This window comes from Prorops nasuta, unplaced genomic scaffold, assembly GCF_024137725.1.
Source record: "Prorops nasuta isolate Cenicafe-Biocafe unplaced genomic scaffold, Cenicafe_Pnas_1.2 PNAS00009, whole genome shotgun sequence".
Lineage (NCBI taxonomy): Eukaryota > Metazoa > Arthropoda > Insecta > Hymenoptera > Bethylidae > Prorops > Prorops nasuta.
Window position 1 is genome coordinate 5,674,744 of NW_027116806.1, and position 22,075 is coordinate 5,696,818.

The following is a 22,075-nucleotide window of genomic DNA, read 5'->3' on the forward strand; positions in this document are numbered from 1 at the left end:
TCTCGCCATTCCCTTCACCGTCATTTGTCTTGCGTCATAAATATTCTCTACTCTTGGAATCTTGACGCGAAAACATGGTAATACCTACTTGGTGCTCTTATTATTATTATTACTCTCTACAGCCGACCATCCAAGACGACCAGTCAACTATGCTTCCGAAATGAAAATATTGCCGAGATGTCGACGAAAAACAGATCGTTCTCCTCTCATGAATCCCTGCACTGACATTTATCTTCCATCACATCATGGGTATTCGCCAGTCTTTCTTACGACACAAGAATGAGGAGGAGGAGAGAGGTCATAAAACCCGATGCATGCACGATCTTCGCTTGTTTCCGGGATATCGAATTTTTGCCAGTGTAACGCAACACAACTCGTCCCAACTGCCGCAGACAAATTTATCAATCCGAAGATTCTACGGGTTATCCGTGTCAGAAGATTTTAGACTATAGCACTATTTATAGTGCGCGCGTGATAAGCAGACTACTCTGACTACACTACATTGTCATTGTATATGTGCACTGGACATTTTTGTTGTCTCGATTGTGTTCGGAGAATACGCAATAATGCCAAGCTGTCAAATTTATTGTCGCGTCACGCCCGCAGAGGAAATCAGGTCGTGAAAATCGCATTTCCTGCGCTCGAGCATCGTGTATATTTTATATATATATATATATATATATAGAATATGTATTCGGAACGAAAGAGAAAATTCATTACAGCATGGAGAAATTTGTTGGATCGATTCCATTGTTGCTTACCGTTCGTTGACACCGTTCATGACACGTGCATCACGCACGCCACGAAGGATCGGAAAAGATACGTGACCAGGTAAATGGATCGTTCGATATTATTCTTATAATTCCAAGAAAAGTATATATATAGGTGCTGCAAGATCGGCAAAATGGGTAACATCGTTGTTACACGATGCTACAGCGTCATTGTCGCTGACAGCAACACGCAGTCGCTATTAGCAAAGCGAACAAATATTTATTCGGATCGAAAATTACACGTTGTCAAAGTGTTATCCACGATAAGCTTGCATTATGGTTGTTATTCCTCCTGCTGCAGAAGCAAGCATTGTTCTTGCGCAGTGATTTATTATCCAAGATTTAGCAGCCTTCCCCCTCCCCCTCTCGAGATATTTATCATCCCTCTGCAACTTTTATCGCCTATCTAATCAACATCTATAGTATACTGGTCAGTTATTGGTAGTGCAACTAAGAAGGAATCGTCAGTCTGACTAGCCAAAGATGGTATCTTTGAGAAATAATAATTGGTGAGGTCAGACACCGTCTCACGAATAGTTATTAGTTTATATACAGGGTGTCCAACTAACGATTGCCATGCCAATACCATCGGACAGGGGACAAAAATCTAAGTAAAAAAGTTCTAGAGACTTTTTTCGGTAGCACTTTTGTTTAAAAAATTATTTGCACAATTAAAGATTCTCGATTAAAGTAGCCTTCCTTAAGGACATTCCAGCAACATAGGCGTATTTATACAAAATAAAGCTACTGCCCCGCCACTGCATTTTCAAACACCATAGTCCATATTGTTGAAATAATTTATGATTATTTTATTTTAGAAGAATAATTATTTCTTATGTTCTGGCATTTTATCATATAGAATAGCGCATGCGCATGCTTATATATAGTCCTAACGAGACATTGCTAAATTGCTACACCTGGTGCATTCAAAGCGTTAAAACTTTTAAAAAAGGTCCGCTTGCCCATATCGTAAAAAATGATAAATGTTCCTTAGATCTTTATTAATAACATATTTAAATTGCAGCTATAGTTTGGAAAAACTCGTTTCACAATAACAAGAAATGTCACTCTGAGAGGAGTTTTTCCATAAGAAGCAATGCTAAATTTAAAGAATTTAACTTCGAATATCTCATAAAATCACCCCGCTTAGCTTATTACGACCTTAATAAATTTTATTCAGGAGTCTTAAGAGATATTATTTTTCATGTTTATAAAAATAAAATTAGGAACACTGTTTTTATGCTGGAACGTCCTTAAAGAGAAAGATTGTTTTGGTCGCATTATAAGGCCAAAAATGCTAAGATTCTTGGAATTAAAATACTAAGAAAAGCACAAAGCCAAACATCCACTTGAGACTATTGATGGGGTTGAAGGCCGATCGGCAGATTCGAATGCGAGCGCCATAAAAACAATCAAAACATAAACACTGTCGAGAAAAGCTATAAGCTAAGATTGAAACTTTTGCAGCTTTTGTTTAACAAATTGATTACTTATATTTTTAAATTGTACGTTTTTTTACGATGAAAATAAGGTCAAACGCAACATAATTACGTCAATTCTAGAGTTAATTAAAAGTTTTAATTGATTAATAGTATGGCTAAACATAGCCGTAAATATGTCACGTTTGGACTCATTTTTATCGTAAAAATGTACGTACAATTCAAAAATAGTTATTATTCATTTGTTGAATGAAAATTGCAAAAGTTTCAATCTTAACTTGTAGCTTTTCTCGAAAGTGTTTATGTTTTGATTGTTTTTATATCGCTCATACTCAAAACTCAGCCGCTCGTTTTTCAATAGTCTCAAGTGGATATTTGGCTTTGTGTTTTTCTTAGTATTATAATTCCAAGAATCTTAGCATTTTTGGCCTTATAATGCGACCAAAACAATCTTTCTCTTTAAGAAAGGCTATTTTAATCGAGAATCTTTAATTGTGCAAATAACTTTTGAACTAAGGGTGCTAGGAAAAAACTTGTTACAACTTTTTTATTTAGATTTTTGTCCCCTAACCGATGGTATTGACATGGCCATCGTTCGTGGGACACCCTATATATATACTAGTAGTAAAAAGACAAGACCAGAATACAGTCTGCTGAACGTAACGGTTCCTACGGGTTTTCAAGTATTTTTATTATTATTAAAGAAAAATGCTTGGAATAAACAATATTGAGCGTTTTCTCCTAAATAAAGTAAGAGAAAGTATTGTATAAGTAACAATATACTGTCATTTTGAGTTTTTTATAAATGGAACTTTTTTTTGTTACATATTTTTCTAGCTTACTTCAAGAGCTTCCCAAGATGCTGCATTAATTTATTATTTCATTCAGTGGTTCACTGGGTATTTAAATCTGAAATTGCATAAAGGATTCGGCTGAAGTAGTGTGCTCTACCGCTACACAAACACACAGGTATAGTCACTCGCTTATAATTTCAAATCGAAATATCTACTGAACGAATGGATGAGATAATAAATTTGCATGGTGTTTTGGAAGGCTCTCGAAATAAATTACAAGAATATACAATAAAAACATGGCGTTCTCGTTGAAAAAATAAAAGGTAACCTCAATCTTTTATTTTCGCAGTTTATTCAGCAGTAAATGCCGGTCATTTCTAATTCAAAGCAGTTTCTTTTTAATGCTATACGAGATAAGCGTTTGAAAAATCGAGGCGACCGTTACGCTGAACTTTATACCCTGTAGATGTTTCGATTATCGAGTATTACAATTGTCGTACGAGCGAATTGAAGAAGGCAGGACATAAATTTTCATCAATGATAATTTTCGTGGGAGCACACACACGGTGTACCAACACCACCGTATACACAGTATATATGGACGGTGGACAAGCAACCGACAGGGTTACATCAGCTGCAGGTTACATTGGCCGTGTATATAGCAAGCACGCGACCATTACGTGCCTCGATCCTAAGCTTCGATTGGAAGGCCAATGTCAAAGCTAATGGAAGCAGCAGCTTATCACTCTTTTCCATAATAATCTCATTTGCTTCTAATGCAGCGTTAAAAACAAATGCAGCTCGCATCAAACCGTTTTAGCTTCCCTTCCGGCAAGCAAGAACCAATTAGAAGAACGAAAGCAAGCAGTTAGATATCGAGCAGTATATCCTTATTGCTGCGTCAACCGCGCGATAAATTCTCTCCGTTTTCCCTAAACAGAAAGAGGAGCACTCATTTATTTGTATACATATAGCACAGACTGCCTCACCACTCTGATTGAGAACATTACCAACACAGATGGCCGCATATACCAAGCGCCGAAAACACTCTGGCTCCCGCGCGATAAGCAACCAATAAACATAACCCTACCTTTTTCACCTAAGAATTTTTCCCTTTCAGCTTTCGAGACGAAAGAAAAACTGTATACCGATAACCTTCGATGATTTTCTTTTCCGAGAGCCACCAGTCACCCGGATTCGAAGATTTATTAGCTTCAGATTCACACGTTTTATACACACACACACACACACACACACACACACGAGAAAAGCAACGTTACGTTGCTTCGTGATGCAACGAAACGAATCGCGCGCGCGGTAAAGTATCGAACAATGATTATACGTTTCGGATCTTTCGGCGAAGAGAGTTGTGGTAATTGGCGATTGTGCAGTAAAGAATGAAAAGCGAGGGGGAGAAAATAATCGCGATTACGGTACGCATTATTAGGTACCCGCATACGTTTTAATAATAATTACAAGCTAATCTTACCTTCACCAACAAGTGGATCGGTTGACTGACGTGAAGTTGTTTGCTCCTCCTGACCTTTCCAGCGGCGTCTCCGCCGCCCAAACATTTCATCCACGGCATCCTCTCTCTTTCTTTCTCAAAACGTTATTAGGATCGCGTCGATAAAACGGGGTAATAAAAAACAATGTAATACCTTACAAATCAAAATATTATTTCCAAGAGCACAATCGCATAATACTTCATTTCGTCCGCTCGTTGCAGGAAGTGTCTTAATTGCAGCTGGTCATTGTCGCGAGGCAATTTGCTTCGCCAAGTTACGCACGATCGGTTCCATCTGTGCGACCAGTTGCGTAATCGGTAGCGCGCACCAAACACGACCTTTTCTTTTGAAAATAGTCATAATACACGTTGAATACCCCTATCCATATACGCACGCCAACATACTACTCGTTCCTCTACTACGTTCCATGTAGAATATCAATATCTATCATAAACTGCCAACAATACAATTTGCAATGACCGATTTGCAAGTGAACATCGCTTGACGTTTCGTCACTATCATCATTATAAAATTACCGTTCGATTTTACTCGAAGGCTTGGGACATTCCTTAAGAAGAGCACGCGTCAGAATGTGAATGGAACACGTGAGAGCGTTGAGTATGGCAAATGGCAAGAGCGCGTGGCAAAACTTTCTTATGCTTGTTTGGAACTCGAACCGGCTTGCCTCGTGGTCTGGCACAGACTGACAGGACTGGCTCTCTCTGTCTGCTGACTCTGCCTGGCTCTGGGCTCTGGCCTGTGCCGCCTGTGCTCAGTGCTGTGGCTCGCTGCTTGGCTGGACAGAAGAGAAGAAAGAACGGATACAAGCGTGTGTATATGCATAGCGGGTGTATGTACATGCTAGCAAGTAGAGCCGAGGCCCGAGAGCCGACGACTCTGAACGAAAGCCAAGTCGGTTCGGTACTCTATCGGTACGCGTATATAGTCGCTCGGTACTCGGTATGTATATATATATATATATACATTGTTATATGTATTCGGGCCGATCCAGCTGCGATCCAGCATCCAGACGGCATCCACCAATCGAAACGCTCAATTGCTCGGCCTAAATGCTCAATTGGCACGCGAGTGAGGCATGCGAATTCGTACGAAACACGGTCGTTGCAGATAATACTAATAACATCAATTATAATCCTCCTCCATCGTACATACGCAGCATAAATTAAGTTTACAGGCATTTAACGAATGCCTAATTATCCAATTTTTCTTTACCCAACGGAAATATTAAAAACCATGTGAAATGTTTTCACTAGTTTCACTATATGGTATACCGAGTACCAGAGCGACAGAGAGAGGAGAGCGCTAACTATAAGCAAAACTGAGCTCGAGCCTGAGGCACGGCGGTTTAAACAAATAATCGCCGTGCACTGCGTAGGCTGAAACACGTCTCACGTCTTTCAAAAGGAAAAACCAAACGGACAGACTAATGGCAGGAAGCCTCGAGGCTCGAGCCGCTCGAGAAAGCGAACCGATTCGCATGTCCAAACTTTTCTCTCTCGACGATCTATCTTAAAATTAGAATGGTAGTTCGATTATGCCATTATCGCTTGTGTGTTGACTTTCTGACTGGAGACTCTAAGCGTGTACCGTCCGTGCTGGTCCTTACAATAATGAGAAACTTCCTTTTATCGGTTTAAACCTGCCTCTTTTAGGCTCATTCTTCGTAATTCTCAATTCAATCGTAATTGTATAAGCGCCGCCCTCGCTCCTGCTGCTCTGCGCATCACCACCTGGTCCGCGTCCGCCTGGTCGGTTGAACATCTGTTCCATCTGTTGATCATTACATTCAAACATTACCACGAGTTACGGACACTCGCTCATCGCATAACGCATTATTCACATTTCACGTAATATTTACCTCTGCCAACTTCTTTACCATTTTTACAGCTTGCTTCTTTTTTTTATTATCCTTCTGTGCTGTCGATTTCTGATCAGTTCAGCAAAGTCCAATGCTTCTTCCTCGCTTCTTTTTCTTATAATAGGAAATAATTATGGTAACGTAGATCATGACGTTAACGAATAGGCTAGAGTGGTACGTACTGCCGGTCGGTTCTCACTGGTAATTTACATCAGTCGATAAAAGAGAGTTTTTCTGGACCACCCCTTCCTCCATCTACACTACTCTAGTACTTCTCTCAGCTCAGCTGTTTTGCTCCGTATCTTCGACTGGATTGGACGGATGAACTCATAGAGCTACAGTTTTTTTTTATAGATCTGTGTGTTTATAGTAACAATACTGATGCGTTGTTCATAGTTCTAACATTTATTTTCAGTAATACATTTTTCCTTGCTTTAGAATATGATAACAAAATTAAAAGATGAGCCCAATGTTTCAATTAAATAAAGCGCATAAAATTATCTACCTATAAAATTAAACGATATAGAAATATTCAGTGACAGATGTAAGGATTTACATTTTTTTTAAGTTTATATAGTACTGGTGAAGAGTGATATGATGTGAAAAACATAAGTTAATGGTATATTCTTATAATTTTTATTATTGTTACTTGTTATTTGTTATTATATAGAATTTATTATGCACAGATTCAGATAATGACCTTTGGCCCCATTGCTTGTTCATACGATTAATTGGATAAGTGAGAAATTAAGATTGCTATTCAACAATCTGTAAGATCATTACAAGATGACAGCATTTTATTTGAAAGAAAATATATCTTATGATAGCTACAATAAATGGACAATTTAAATAAATCATGATGGCCAAAGAACAGCATGAGGTATTAAATTAAAATAATCTTGATTGCTAGTACCCAAAATCTATATTGTCTCCAATTTTATATAATGTATAATTCATATTTAGGAAAAAACGGTTTTGGAAGCAAATACAGTTTTTCTTTTAATGAAGAAAGGCTTTCCTATATCTCGAAATGTAAGGGCCCAATGGTTACTTCAGCACTTAGAATCCATCATAGACATCCAGCAAAATGTGACAAACGATGAAGCTGCTGAACTGGAAATAGTCTCAATATTACCTTATGAAGCGGGTTCTACTTGGTCCATTGATACTTGCCATCAATTTTTATACAAAATTACATCAAACTCAACAGTAATATTTCTTGCTCACAAATATAGAATGGTCTTTAGTTTAGACTTGAGTCCCTCCTTAGCCACTGCTGTGAGTATTTTCTAGCTTATGCATTTATTCAATGTGCTTAATTTTTTTTTATGCATTCCCTTAGGATATACAACATGGAGAAATTGTAATAGACGAAGTTCTTCTAGCCACTAAAAGATTCCTTGAAAATATTATTAGGCCGGTAAGTATTCTTTCCAGAAAAAAATTGAAGATTATCTTTCATTATTAATGTATTTGCAGTTTACAGTCCCTGGTAGCTCTCGTCTAATGAAACCAGACATTTATATAACTGTGGTAGCTCATACATCCTTTGTCACAAGTCCTGCACAGCAAGTGCTAATCCAAGGATGGCTTTTAACTACAGAGAATGTTGGCTATCTAGTGCAATTAATAGAAAATCAATTGAACCTCCTGGAAGAAAAAGTAGCAGTAGTTACAGCGACTGCTAATCAAGAGCTGGAAAAGGCTGTGAAGGCAAATGAGGATTTTTTAGGGGAGGATATTTTTATAGAAAATAGCACTTGTTTAGATAGGACTAATAGTAATTGCACAGCTAATACCTCTATAATATCTCCTGAAGCAAGTTTGATAAATATGCTGAGGTATGGTATGCTGGCATTGACCCTTCTACCAGAGCACAGTTGTTCACGTATGTATTTCATAGAAACTAAAATAGAAATCACACTAATGATTCAATGTATGTCACATTTATTAGAATTTCGGTTTATTTTATTAGATTTAATAGTGGTTACCGATGGAATAATTGGAGCAACAAATATTCATGTATTGGACTCTATTATACACCAATTGCGCTCAACGACTGTTGCGTGCAGCTTCCTTCATATAGGTAGTCCATATCACCCCCATTGCGGAGACGGCTTAATACCTTACCAAGACCTACTATACTTCCTTGCTACTGCCACATTAGGCAGCTACATGCCATTTATTCCAAATTCAGTAAGTATGTTTTTTTTACAAATGTCACAATTTGCAATTAATTCATTATAATATATCTTGTGTTTCATTGATAAATTAACAGAAAGAGGCAAACATTTTGGACATGAACATTTATCACAGGAATTTTTTATGCTGGCAATTGTATCGACAAGCATCTTACGAGACTTGTCAGAATCATCAGAGCAGCTGGACTATGGAGAATAGCTTATTCCATGGGCATAAGTCGACTCAACTTTTGAGAAAGAAACATTTTGACGATAAAGTAACCTGTAGTTTAAGCAGTTTATTGTGCTGTCGCTTGAGGGAAGGATATTTAATGAAGCGAGCAGTGATACGCGACGAAATGCTCGAGATTACATTCGTCCTTTTATGGAAAAGTAACGTATTTTTGGAATATTTAGTAACATGTCCATGGTCTGCAAAATCACTGTCAATGTCTAACACGATTACTTACATAATCACAATTGAGGCACCTTACGAATTTTTACACGACATAACATGTCTTTCAAAAAAGCCTTTGAAGTCATTGTATCGTCGAAATGTGGTGACACGATTTTGGAGTGCATTAACATCTTTAACGGAGAGTGATAATATGCTAGCGCATTTTAGCTGGTTTCCTAGCTCCGGCTGGACCTGGTACAGTGTACCGGACACTGTAAGAAGCGGCATGCCAGTCTTCTATCTATCTGCCTATCCATCGCCAAGCGCCGTTCAATTGAGGTACGTCAATTAAACCAGTCGACATAATTTCTTGTGTTGCATTTATTCCTGTTATATAATTTTTACAGCGATGCAGCTTGTCCACAATTTGGACAAATTTGGCAACCCGTTGTCTCTCTGGATCCCTTACAGTGGTCTCGTTGGATGCACGCTCAGAGAGTGACCCTCGTATTATCACACGACAGACCATTACCGAGGCATCTCCATCAAGCAAACCAAAGTGGTCGTTTCCAATGTGTTCAATCGCGTCAGGCAGCAGCAGTCCTCTATGCAATGCTAAAAACCTGGGCGACGTTTGTACTCGTGGAGAATCACACTTACGTGCAATTTATTTATAGAGAAGCAGAGAAGCCACCCGTATCCTTCTCTTTGATTAGAATAAGCAGTAAAGCTCTCTGCGTTGTATTGAATATTGCTTTTGCCGGTGGTACCGAAGGGGTAGTCCGACACAATGTGGTAGCTGATCTGGCCGAAAGACTTTCTAAATTAACTCTGCCAAATAGACCGACCGAACAGCGTGAAACTCCTTGTTGCACGATAATACATAAATCCTTGGAGAGGATATTAATTCGATACGAACGTATGCCTGGAGATTTGAGCATGGTTATCTTTCCCGATGGGACACAGCCAACTCCTACAAGGTCCATGCTAGTTACAGGAGGTAGCCTTACCACCACTACTCTATCAAGATATTTGTATCACAACCGATGGCTTTGGTATGTTAGAAAGCCACTGGTCCAAACTATTCCAGGAATTACATTGCCCAGGCTAAGCATTGCTGCAATTGCAAGAATCTTATCAACCGTGACTAGGTAATATATGTATATATCGATTCTGTCTTTAACTCAATTTTTATGTCATACGATTATTATCCATTAATTATACATCGTTTAGAATGCGCTTGACCGAAGGATTTAATTTTGCCTATTCGGCAGCAGGAATTATAAATATGGTTTCTGAAGTCCAGATGCAAAATCTAGGAAATAGCGACGTTTCTTATCCATGTATGATTCAATACATCGTATTTCCACCGCATGTCGTGGCCAACGCTCCAACGGAACACGAGAGCGCGTCCGACGACGACACCGACGAGGGCACGGCTGATGGAGAAATAAGCATTGAGGATGGCGAAACTACCGGTGATTTTCAAATTGTCACTGAGATTTGGATCGAACCTCAATGCGGTTATGCCCTTGCTCCTACCCAACGTCAGTCATCCTTCATGCACGGTTTGCAGTATCACCAATTGTCGGAAGCTGTAAGTCGAAAACGTTCGATCAGAAGCAATATATATCTTTATTTATATATTAGGTTTCAAGTTCGAAAACAGCTTTCTCGTTTAATTCATTTCGCAATCGTTCGGCTTACATCTATCGATAAGATGAAGATAATTTCTCGGTATTTTACGAATGATAAGCTATATCAGTCTTAAATTACCTCTTTATTAGATTTTTCGAAATAGTCACAAGTCTTTAAAATACATTTTCTGTACTTACCAATTATCCAATGCTCGAATTTTTATTATACTACATTTTGTACATATAGCACGTACGAGGAGAGACAATTAATTGTCTGAAGAAATTAGGAATATTATTTTGTTTGGTTCCGTTTCTCCTTATATAACTAGAAACTTTTTCTTCTTGTTTACCTTCATTTCTTATCTAAAGCTAACTTGATAATACCTGTCGGTAGAAATATATATTATATGTATATATATATATATATATATATGTACATATATAAAAAATTATTACGGTCATTGGCACTCTCAAGTGGTTTATTTTGTTAGATGTTACATTTATATATACATTATTTTTACAGTTCAATGTGCATAATCTGTGATCAAATTTTATGCAAACACTTGAATTATTCCTCCGAAAGTTACTGTGTTTTTGAACGATCTGTTTCTCACCAAGCTTTGACAACTAAAGATTAATAAATATTAAAGTCCGGAAAGAAGAGATGATTACCAAGATAAATTAGATTTTTCGTTATAATATACACGATTTTCATAAAAAATATAAGCTTCGTCAGTGCGCACGAATCAGCGTTTATCTCAAATCTTATCTTCCGTTTGGTCTCGATAGTGATACCTGTAACTCTCTCATACATGCAAGTTTGGTCTCGAAAAACGTAAAAGGACATATACTTTCTAACTGAAAGACGAAACAGCACTAACTTTACTCGTTTTTCCAATGTAACTTTTTTTAGAATATCGCTACGCTATACCAATGGTATTTCTAATTTTATTAAAATTTATTCTCTTTTATTATTACGACTCTAAAATCTGACGCAATAAAAGAAATATTGCTGGCCATCGTGCAAGCACAAACCTATAATCAATAACTTTTACACTTCGTTCTTTTCCTTGGATTGATATATTTCGACGTATTCAACATTTTATTAAATTCCTGGCTCTCCATTAGCATTCGTCTTACACGATTAAAGATACGAATTGGAATTTACTTAAAAAGTAGATAATTGTTATCTGGTATTTATGTACTCGCAGGACGTTAATCAGTAGATCAAACTTCAAGGTATTCTCGGTAATATTTGAACTAAAAATTGATTCGTTTCTTCTGTGAAATTTATTGAAAGGAAACAGCTCACGTTTTACGTCTCAATGTTCCAGATTAATCGTCGAAATATATAGCGTGCGCTTCGATATACTTATAATTTGCCAAATGATGAATAATTAATTTTGGTCCTCGATGATTTTGGTATTTCATCTATTATATCCCGAAGAAAGAAACGCGTATAGACGTCGCTTCTGATTAACATTGGATATGGTCCCATTAATCGAACAGGAGAGAACGATCCAAGGAATTTCGACAAAACTCACGCCTTGGAAAAGAAAAGAGAAAGAACGGATATACCTGTCAGCACGTATCGTTATCGTTATCGGGGTGGGGCCTCGGTTTCGATGAGGGTCTACAAGAAGAACGAGGTTTTCCTATCAGTTACCTCTCAGGTATATATAGGGCCCAATTGTGTCCTGCACGTCGTAGTAATCGATTTATCTTTTCACGACGCCTCGTCCACCGATACTTTGCATTAGTTCTCTACGTTTCTTCATGGATCTTTCCACGCGCAGTCCGGATCTATATACTCTATATACGCCCGAATCTGCATACAATTGCACAGTGACGTGGAAAAGACTCGGGCGATGCGGTTGCGCCTCGAATAGCGTATTTTCTATACATTCGTAGAAATAATTTATTTACATATTAACGAACTCGGTCAATTTGTTTCTCCGTAAATTCTCATTGTATGCGCGAATTGATATTTTCGCTAGAACGACGCGACGACGGGCCAATAATTGTTTGTCGAGACTTTTCATCGCGAATGTGTTATCAACTAGCTATAGTTATCGTCGCTACCTGCTGCTAAGCATTCTGTGGATTTTCAACAATCTCTCTCTCTCTCTCTCTCTCTTTCTCCGGAGTCTCCACTCGTTATCTCGCCACTGCGTGCGAGGCTTCGCCCGGAGGATGATTTTTGCTCCCTTCAGTTCCTCACGAGCAACGTGAACGGTGAAGCCTCTCTCTTCTCTTTTCTCCGCCGTCGACTCGACTCTCCGTTGGATGGTCGGACTGGCCGCAGCATCAGCCCGCCCCGCTCAACCCTTAAGTTGGAAGTGATGGTCTAGACAATGAGTAACACGGCTCGAAAATGTTGTCAGATCTAACTCTTCCAGCTCAAGGTTGCGTGGATCTTCGTCGATCGTTCTTCGTGCTAACATCCCGTTGGAACTCTCTGTGTCTCTCTCACTCTGTCTCTCTGCCCCTCTCGTTCGCTCCCATTCTCAGGAGCGCTTTTTAATATAGTGGAGTTTTATTTATCAAGTGCTACGGTACAAGTGGAGAAGTGGTCTCTGCGCTTTGTATTTAAAGTGAGATTCAACTACTCCAACTTGTTCCTAATCGCTTGCTTACTTCGAGCGCACCCACCCTTAATGCACATATGTTTTATATTTATTTATTTATTAAATCATTATAATTGCATGTAATCTTTAACATTATTGTCTATTAAACCAATCAAAAAAATCTTCTTTTCTTTTCATTTCCGCACTATCGTTTCAAATACAATGGTTTCGCTTATCAGTGCGTGGATTGTACCTATGTAGTATAAGACTGATATGAGTGTGGAATGAATTAAAAGTAGGAAAACAGAATGAGAATAATTAAGAACGAGGAAGCAGTAAAGAGGGAAATGTATAAATCTCTGTATCTTATTCCTTAGTTTGCAAAAATAGATGGAAAGAGCATCAATGCATTATTGACCTTGGAATATCTAAGTCTACTCAGCCAAGTTACGCCAACGGAGAAAAGCTCTGAAATTATATATGGACAATCATTTCAAGGTGGCAAATTTGTTGATCTAAGCGGACCTCGGCACAATGAGCATTGGAAAAATTCTGAATTTTTTGAGGGTCCGCCAATCATGGACGAGAGGATTCATCCGATGTATTTTTCTTTTGATATATTATCCGTCCTACCTAAATGCCAGCTAGCGGAGCTCTTGTTCTCCATGTTTGCAAATGGTTTGATCATTTAATTGAATATTATTATGCATAGTTATATTAATGTATAACTTGAAATAATTAAGAAAATCAGATTCTTTATTGACTTAGATGCGGATTGTGGAGAAGGGAGCAAGGAAAGCGCCAATAGAATGCTCATGGAGGGATTTCTGGAACATATCAAACGTTTGCACAATAAAGAATTACTTTTAACCTCGGCGGAATCTAAGAGATTTACGGAAATGTTAGCAAAACGACCCCGGGAAGAAGGTTCCCCCTTTCTGCCCTTCTTTTCCCAAGGAGGTAGATGCTTTATTCTATTCCAATAACTTGTGGAGTCATGCGTCATGGCCAATGTAGAAATAGGGAAGGTTCTATACATATACTTTAAGCACTGTAATATATCACTTCAAACAAATTAAATAATTCCAGAAAAATATCAAGAAGCTGATATCGACAGTCATCCCTGTTGGAGGTGTTACGTAAAGGGTGTCAGTACCAGTCATGTAATAGTTACTATTTTACCAGCATCAGAAAGAGACGTGCAGCTATTAATGAATCATGGAAGTAGCAGATCTGCCTTTAGTAGTAACAATTCTGAGCAAAATTACGAATCGGAACAATTCCTGAGGGAGACGATTGACATAACGACTGCATCGCCTGGTTCTCAATCCACTGATCTTAATACTTCTGAGGATTTGATCGTTGAGATTCAATATGTTAAGGAGCCCAATGTTTCTGATCCAATACGTACCGGACTTAAAAAGGAGGTTACTATTAATCACTACGTTGAAAAATCAAGGGAAGGATTAATTATTCCGGTTTATGTGTGCGATTGTTCGTTGGCATTATTGATCGATGCATTGATAGATAAATCGCCATCACCACGAAATAAAGATATTTATAGGGATTACACTTTTCGGATTGGTCAAGAAGAGAATATTGATTTTATTAATTTAAGAGCAGCTTCGAATTGTAGCAAGCCTCCCTCCCCCGAACCAAAGAGTGAAGATTCCGATAATATTGCGGGTGGTTAGTGGTAATTCAATAACTAGAAAATGTACATTTATGGAAGGATAGAAAGCTCCCTACATTGATCCATCTTCTTTTTTATTATAGATCAACGAAGTCTCATGGAGCATTGTAAATTAATCAGCTTAGCTCATTGTAACTGTTACGTTGTGACGGTTTACAAGTCGTTGGCTCTTCAACAGCATCTGAGCTATGAGGATATGGAAGCAGCCGTTGAGCAATGCAAAGAAACAGTCATTGAGATCAATGTAACGAAATACCTACGGACTGTTTGCAGGCATTTGAGTACTGCCAATAATGACGCTCCGCTGTCTAATTTAAAGGAATGTACTTGCACACACGTTAGACCTCTACACAGTTTGATCAAGGATAAATTCGAGCAACTGATGACCGTTGCTTTTAGGCCGGTTCCAGCGCATCCAGAGTTCTATTATTGCTCACCCTCTTGGTCTTCGGATAGAATGGTTTGTCCCCTATTTTTTTTGCTTTCCATTAATAAATAGAAACCATGAGAGACTTGAATATCACACAGATAATTTTTTTATTTTCTTTATTAAGGAATTAATGGGCTCTGATAGCGATGACGATTTAGAGGATTTTACATTTCATTCAGAAAATATTGATTTTAAATTAGATACTACCAGCAGTACCAAAGGTATTTATTACACCCACATTCCTCTTGTTAGTTCCAAGTTAACAACGTAGATCCACATAAAATTGAATGTTTTCTGTCTAGTAAATCAAGCAAATGCCTCTTGGCCAGTTACGAATCATCAGAACGTAGGAAAACTTTCTGGCTGCACTTCTACAGAATCCCTTGCGAGCGATCTACAAGAAGAAATGGTTCATGGCAAAGACCAGCCTCTCTTCTTGCAATTGAGTTGTTCCGTTCACAGTTCCACGGGACTTTACACGATTCCTGTCAAACTCTTGCCAACTTGCTTTCTCGAAATTATTGACAAAATGGATGATATGGACAAAGATGCAGTTTCTAGTCTATCCGTGGAAAATTTAAAAATCACATTGGATATTATATGTTTAAATCTACCGCGAGAGGTTTTAGAAGTTAGCTTGGAGCGCCATTCCAAATTGCGATCGACGTCATATTGCAGCGCTTCACCTCGAGGAAGCGTACGAACGGAGAGCGATGGTAGTCCAGGCAATGAAATAAGAACCGAGCCATTACCAGACAAAATGTCTCATCTGCCAGTATTTCAGCATCATGCAATAGGTAATTTAACGGATGAAATTGAATGGCTATTACAAGACGAAACTGCTACTGCCTTGTTGGATAAGCCAATACCAACGGAAGATACATTGGCTTTTGTTGCTAAGCATGTGTCTAATTCCCCCGGTAGGCCCAGCTGTTTGGAGGACAAAGTGCCACTGCATTTTGTCTTTAATTCGGAAAGCAGCGGGCCTAAGTTCTTAGAAGAACTTAGGAGGCTTCAGATAGACAATTATTGTTTGCTTCAAGAAGGCAGTCTTTTTTATATTGGTAAAAAAAGAAATCAGAAGGACACTGACCAATTTAATAAAGATACAGGAATGAAATCTGATCTAAATATAGGCGAGGAAGCAGTGGGTGAAAACTGGGATAGCTTGAAAGGCAACAGAAAGGACGATGCGACTGGTATGGAGATGCGTACCAGTAGACAAGATTCCGGAGATCCACCCGGATGTTACTCTGAAATCTCTAGCATAGGAGAAGGAAAACCTGGCACGGACGATGGCTATGATGGAGATAGCAGCAATTCCGAAGACGATCTTCATTGGCTGTCCACGCTGGATCAACGTAGAAATCTTCTTCCTAATTTTTGGCTCATCCTCAAGGTCGATAATAATTTAGTGAATACTTATTTTCACTGCAGATTTTTAGAGCTTTCGTCACCAGAAATAGAAAATTATTGGCGAGTACAAAAACAGGTGATAGTTCAGATAAAGGCAATGTGCAGGCGTGTGAATCAGTACCTGCTTCTACAAAATTTGCACGATACACGCATTTGTGATCCTCTCCTCGAGTCAGAATCGAGCGAGGATCACATCAGCAGGCAGGAGGTAAATTGTGAGTCTATCGGATCTTTTCAGTCCCAGAATAGCGTAATAAATTTAACACCAGGCATGTTTAGATGCCCCATTGTTTGGGAGGTACCATTCTGCTTGCATCCTCGTCTGAAAACTGGACCGGAAAGATCTGGACTCTCCCGAGGAACAAAAGCATTGCAAGGTGTACTTAATAGATTCTCAGTTAACAATCGAACAAACATGTTCGTCTATCAGGAAAATAATCAGAGCGTATTCTACTTGAGGCTTCAGGAACAAAGTAGCGATGGGAAATCCTTGCAAAACAAGCTTTCGGAGAGTGATGAGAAATTGGTGGTTTCTCGTAGCAGCAGTGTAGCATCGTTATCTCAAGCAAAGGGCTCGGGATCAATAAACGATTCCATGCTGATCACTGATACGAGGCCAAGGGTTCGGTCCTTCGGTGAAAAAGAGTCTGATATACTTAGTAAAACTGGAGACTCCATTGTCTTAATGGTCCACGGAATTTCCGAAGCTGGTCCAGCAGTTAAGCAAGACCTGGTGCAGGTTCTGCAGAATAGACTCGATGATGCCGTGTTAGATGTTCTCTCCATTATGCTCGCACGAAATCCAATGTGCAAATTGACGCCGGTAGATGTTCATTTTATTCAGAAGCCGTACCGTTCACCTGAACGTATAGTGAAATTAACCGTACCGTCTCATTGCTTGCCGTACGTCGGTAGTTTGGGATATTATATCAGGCAAAATTTGCTACAGTTTTTATACACACCAAAATATACGGATCCCAGAGCTCATTACCATTTTCAAGATTACTCGCAACCAGAAGACTCGGTTAAAAGAGTTTCCGAATCTGATATATTTTTATACAATCAAAGTCATTCCAGTGGCAGCAAAGGCATTGCCTGCATAGCCTCCGCCATTACAAATCCACAGGGTGAACCGATCGAAATGAAAGGAGTACAACCGGATACTTTTACTTCTGACTTTCCAAATTTGAATTTTCAAGATATTGTAAGCACGACAATTTATGACAGTAGAAATGACGAAGAGCCTCCAGAAGCATTAATCGAATTTAGGATTTGGAAACAAGGCCGGGTTAACTTTGAAACGCTTATTCAAAAATTACGTCTTGCTGTCAAACACGCTGTTTGGGATTTGGTAACGGAATATAATCTTTTATCACTGCCTCTTACAAAATCTGCAAAAATTGCTAATGAAGTGGAGAACTTTTCAACCAATAACGATAATAATTACGATGATAACGATGACAAAGCAATGCAACAGAAGATCGACGACGAGGAGAATGGTGAGGAAGAAAAGAAGAGAAGACAGAATAGTCACGAGGAGGGAATTCTAAGAGAGATCTATTATCCTACTTTAACATCATGGTTTCAATTCGCTTTGGAGATGGGAGTTTCATCCGTGAAGAAACACGAAATTTGTATACATCGTAGACATCCCATTGCGATCACTGTTCGCGAATTTCAATCTTTGATACGTTCTCATTCATCGGATACTACATGTCAAAGCTTTATTCCTCAAACCCAGCAGCCATTTCTACAATCATCGTTTGATCGTGTTTGCCCAGGGTTAAATCAGAACCATAATGAATCAACCGTATATGTATCGTATGACTTTAATAATGATGATCATCATGGTGCTTTTACAAAGTGTTTGTTAATTGCACGAAACTCCCAGCTATGGACGGATTCTTACAGTAAATCCGTTGAATCGGAATTACTTGTACCGAAAGGTGTGACAATCGTTGCTCTAAATTTGGTTAATACGGACCAATCCTCCATGAAATATTATATAGATATATCCTTATCTTTCAGAACAAAAAGTGTTGCAGAAATTTAATCCACTGATCCTGGAATCTAGTTTCGTACCTCGACAACGAATCTTGCTAGCGGAAATTGACAGCGATCGTGTAAGTTTAAACGCTTAAATAGAATTGATAATAATAAACTAGTTTTTTTTTTTAATATGTATTTAATATTATTCCAGATAAAGCTATACATGTATAATTGGTCGAAGGAAAAGTCAGAAAAATTAATCAAGCAAACTACAAGTTTGGGTAATTGGCTTTCCTCGCGATCGAGTTTATTTACAAATATTATTATGCAGAAATTAGGAATTTTTCATCATCAACCAATGCAAACGGACAGTTTTCATCAAAGAGAATCAATCGCACCACAATATTATCAAATATCTGACATGGAATGCCTGGCTAAATTTCCTCATTCGGATAGCAAAGAAGCACAGCGCTTCGCTAATAGAAGTCAGTCTATAAAAAATAATGCATATTCATGGAATCATTCGATCGGTCAGGCAATGAGAGATGCTAAACCTAATTTCCCTCATAATAATACCAATAGTTCCGATCCTATTGTCAGAGCTGCCTGTCACTTGCAAGATTTGCGACATCGTGAAAAAAGAGTGAAAGGTTTGTAACCGATTTGGTCCAATAATCAATGTTAATTCATTTTAAAAGATGTTAACTAATTCGACTTTTTTTATTAAAGAGGATTTAAGTAGACTCTATGCAATGTGGCAAATTCGAAGTACATCTCCGAATATACCCATTTCTTCAGCAACACTGAATACTTTCAAACAATATTCTCGTATGATACACTTCTGCCACACACCTGTTTTATTTTTACCCTCATGGCGTCTTCAGTCTGCTGCTACTAGAGATCATTCATTAACGCCTTCGACACCTCCGGCTGCAAATTTGCTGCAGCAAAATTCTCAGCAGTCAAATACCAAAAATAAGGAAAATCTTAAATGGCATCAAGAACTTTGTAATCTAATGTTTTCCGAATATAAGCAATACCTGCAGACTTTGGGCTTCAATCCTATTCAAATTGATTGCCCAATGTACAGATCGTTAGTATTGTCACAATTCTAAGTTACCTTTTAGCTCTGTCTTGCGTTAACATAGTAATTTATTTTTCAGGGATGAACAATGCATTCACAATCAAACGCACTACTTGAAAAAGTCAATGCTAGGTGGAATTTTATTGTTTGAAATACATTTATCAGAGCCATTTTTTATTGTTAAATTGCACATCATTGAATGCAGTCGATTGCAAGTAAAGAACAGCAGTATTATGGCTAATCAATTCGTGCTAAGTTTTGTGGATACCTGCGATAAGATAAAAATTAATATGCATCTACATTCGTTTACTTATGATTTTCATCTGCGATGCATTCATTCGTACATCGCTGAAAATGGCTCCTGGTCATTACAGCACGGATATCACTTGGCTCAATTCCTTGACGATTTTAATAAATACTACAGCAAAGCCCCAAATTTTGCGAGAAATCTCATTTATAATGGTAATTAATATCTATCATGTTCTCTTAAGTATTAAAATTTATGAAAATGAATAAATTCGATACATTTTTCACATTTTAGATGTAATAACAATAGAAAATTTGGTTACGCCAGCACGTACATTATACACATATCTATTGCAACATGAAAAAACATACGGCATGCGTGTACTTGTAATGTCGGGGGAAACTGAAGAGAAGCAGAATGGCGAGCATGTATTAGTTAGATTGCAAAGCACACCGTTAATAAGGTACCGTGATGCCCAGGATGCAAAATGTGCTGATGACTTTGACGTGGCGCTTGTAGTTTCACGTTTGGAACAATCGATAGAAATAGAGAAAACAGAAATCACTTTAAAGTATTATTTAATGTTGACCAGTAAGAGGGAGCTTTATCCGCAAAAGGAAGTGGAAAATAACAAGCTCGGAAAGTTCCGAACAGTTTATAGTCTAGGAAATACAAATAATGATAGTTTGTCAGGATCTTCTTCTGCATTGTCTGGGCTTCAAAAAACGAAAGAGTTATCGACTGACGATTTAACCGAAAGCTCAGTGAGCTATACAAAAGACGAAAAAGGTCCGAGCAATGCACCAGTACCACCGCCAGTACCAACTTCGCCTTTAAGCGCAACATCTAATAATTTAAATTCAAATCCAACTTCGACACATTTAGTAGAAATTCGGCAAGAATCTATCAATTACTTAGGATATTATTCATCCCACGAACAACTGATGCAACAGATGATGATGACTCAAGCTCAAGTAGCTCGTCATGACATTACGGATATGATAAAACGAGGAGCTTCACAATGTAGAACACATTTACTTTGGAACAAATTGCTAGAAAGCAAATCATCAATGGCATACACAGAATTCATGGAACTTTGTTCCCTAGCCCATGTTGAGTCTCTATCTAAATTAGATCCAAGGCTCAGTCCTCTTGTTAATCAGCCAATCTCATGGTATCAAGCTCTCTCTAAAATTTTGCAAAATAAATATCAGGAATGTCATAAACAATTCAACACTCCAGACGGTAATATCACTCATCATTTAATACTACATCCAAGATTCCTTCAAGCTTTCATGATGTTAACAATCGATCTGCATACTTCAAGAGGGGTAGGATTTGTTGCTTTTGCCATTTACTACATATGCTATGCTCTTTTACATCTGTAGTTTCAATTAATTATTCCGCTCTCTCTTTTAGGAGCTTTGCGCGGTTTATCAAAAATCTGTAGGCCATAAACCGTACAGCATGGAGGACGTCTATGACTTGATTGAGGGATTTGTGAATGCATGCTGCTTCCACTTATGGATAGGCCTGTGTACTCAATAAAATAATATCATTGCGCATTCCACAATTTATTATCTAAACAGAAGAAACTGGTGGTCAATATGTGAACTTGTAAAAATTCTGTAGCTAATTGATTTGATCTAAAAATATGAGCTGCCGTTATACAATGTTTGTAAATATTATAAATATATACATCTATATTTTTCTGTTATAAATTTTTGTCATGTGTTTCGACTCTACTCTATTTTATAAACCATGTTTGCAAACTTTAAAGCGAGCTTCAAGCAGGACCTACTAATTAAAGCCCTGAAATATTAATAGCTCTTAATTTTAACTAGTTTTTACTTGATATAAATAACAATAGATTTAAAAAGAAGGATGAAACAACGAGAAACAACGAGAAACAATTAGATGCTATTCCCTCGGTCTCCAAATTTCATATTAATCTCTTCAGTGTACTATAATACACGTCAATTATTTCCAAAATAGTATCGTATCACTCGTTGCATGTATGCCTTATAAGAAAAAAATTGCTTAAA

General features: G+C 38.0%; 2 protein-coding genes across 5 annotated transcripts in view; one reads left to right on the forward strand and one right to left on the reverse strand.

The window, feature by feature from the left end:
- The window catches only part of by (blistery), a 32,011-nt gene extending 26,800 nt beyond the window's left edge, over positions 1-5,211 (reverse strand). The window contains exon 1 of one of the 3 annotated variants that reach the window (XM_066731605.1): positions 4,493-5,211. In XM_066731605.1, coding sequence (XP_066587702.1) covers positions 4,493-4,591 — 99 coding nt within the window. In that variant the 5' untranslated portion in view covers positions 4,592-5,211. The remainder of the gene's footprint in view (positions 1-4,492) is intronic. The other 2 variants (XM_066731606.1, XM_066731608.1) reach the window with 2 other exon arrangements.
- A 1,536-nt stretch (positions 5,212-6,747) lies between these two features.
- On the forward strand, positions 6,748-21,751 carry LOC136776398 (KICSTOR complex protein SZT2-like). Of its 2 annotated transcripts, XM_066731900.1 has the most exons (21): positions 6,748-7,009; positions 7,077-7,270; positions 7,354-7,668; positions 7,733-7,810; positions 7,870-8,278; positions 8,366-8,586; positions 8,669-9,306; positions 9,375-10,118; positions 10,201-10,564; positions 13,549-13,849; positions 13,940-14,131; positions 14,261-14,860; positions 14,948-15,324; positions 15,419-15,515; positions 15,597-18,656; positions 18,739-18,833; positions 18,911-19,349; positions 19,429-19,792; positions 19,863-20,245; positions 20,325-21,361; positions 21,450-21,751. In XM_066731900.1, exons 2-21 carry the CDS (start codon positions 7,247-7,249, stop codon positions 21,576-21,578), a joined length of 9,867 nt encoding a protein of 3,288 aa, XP_066587997.1. In that variant the 5' UTR covers positions 6,748-7,009; positions 7,077-7,246; the 3' UTR covers positions 21,579-21,751. The 2 variants fall into 2 exon arrangements, with proteins under 2 accessions (XP_066587997.1, XP_066587998.1); XM_066731901.1 differs by lacking the exon at positions 6,748-7,009 and having other exon boundaries at positions 7,056-7,270.
- The last annotated feature ends 324 nt before the right edge of the window (positions 21,752-22,075 follow it).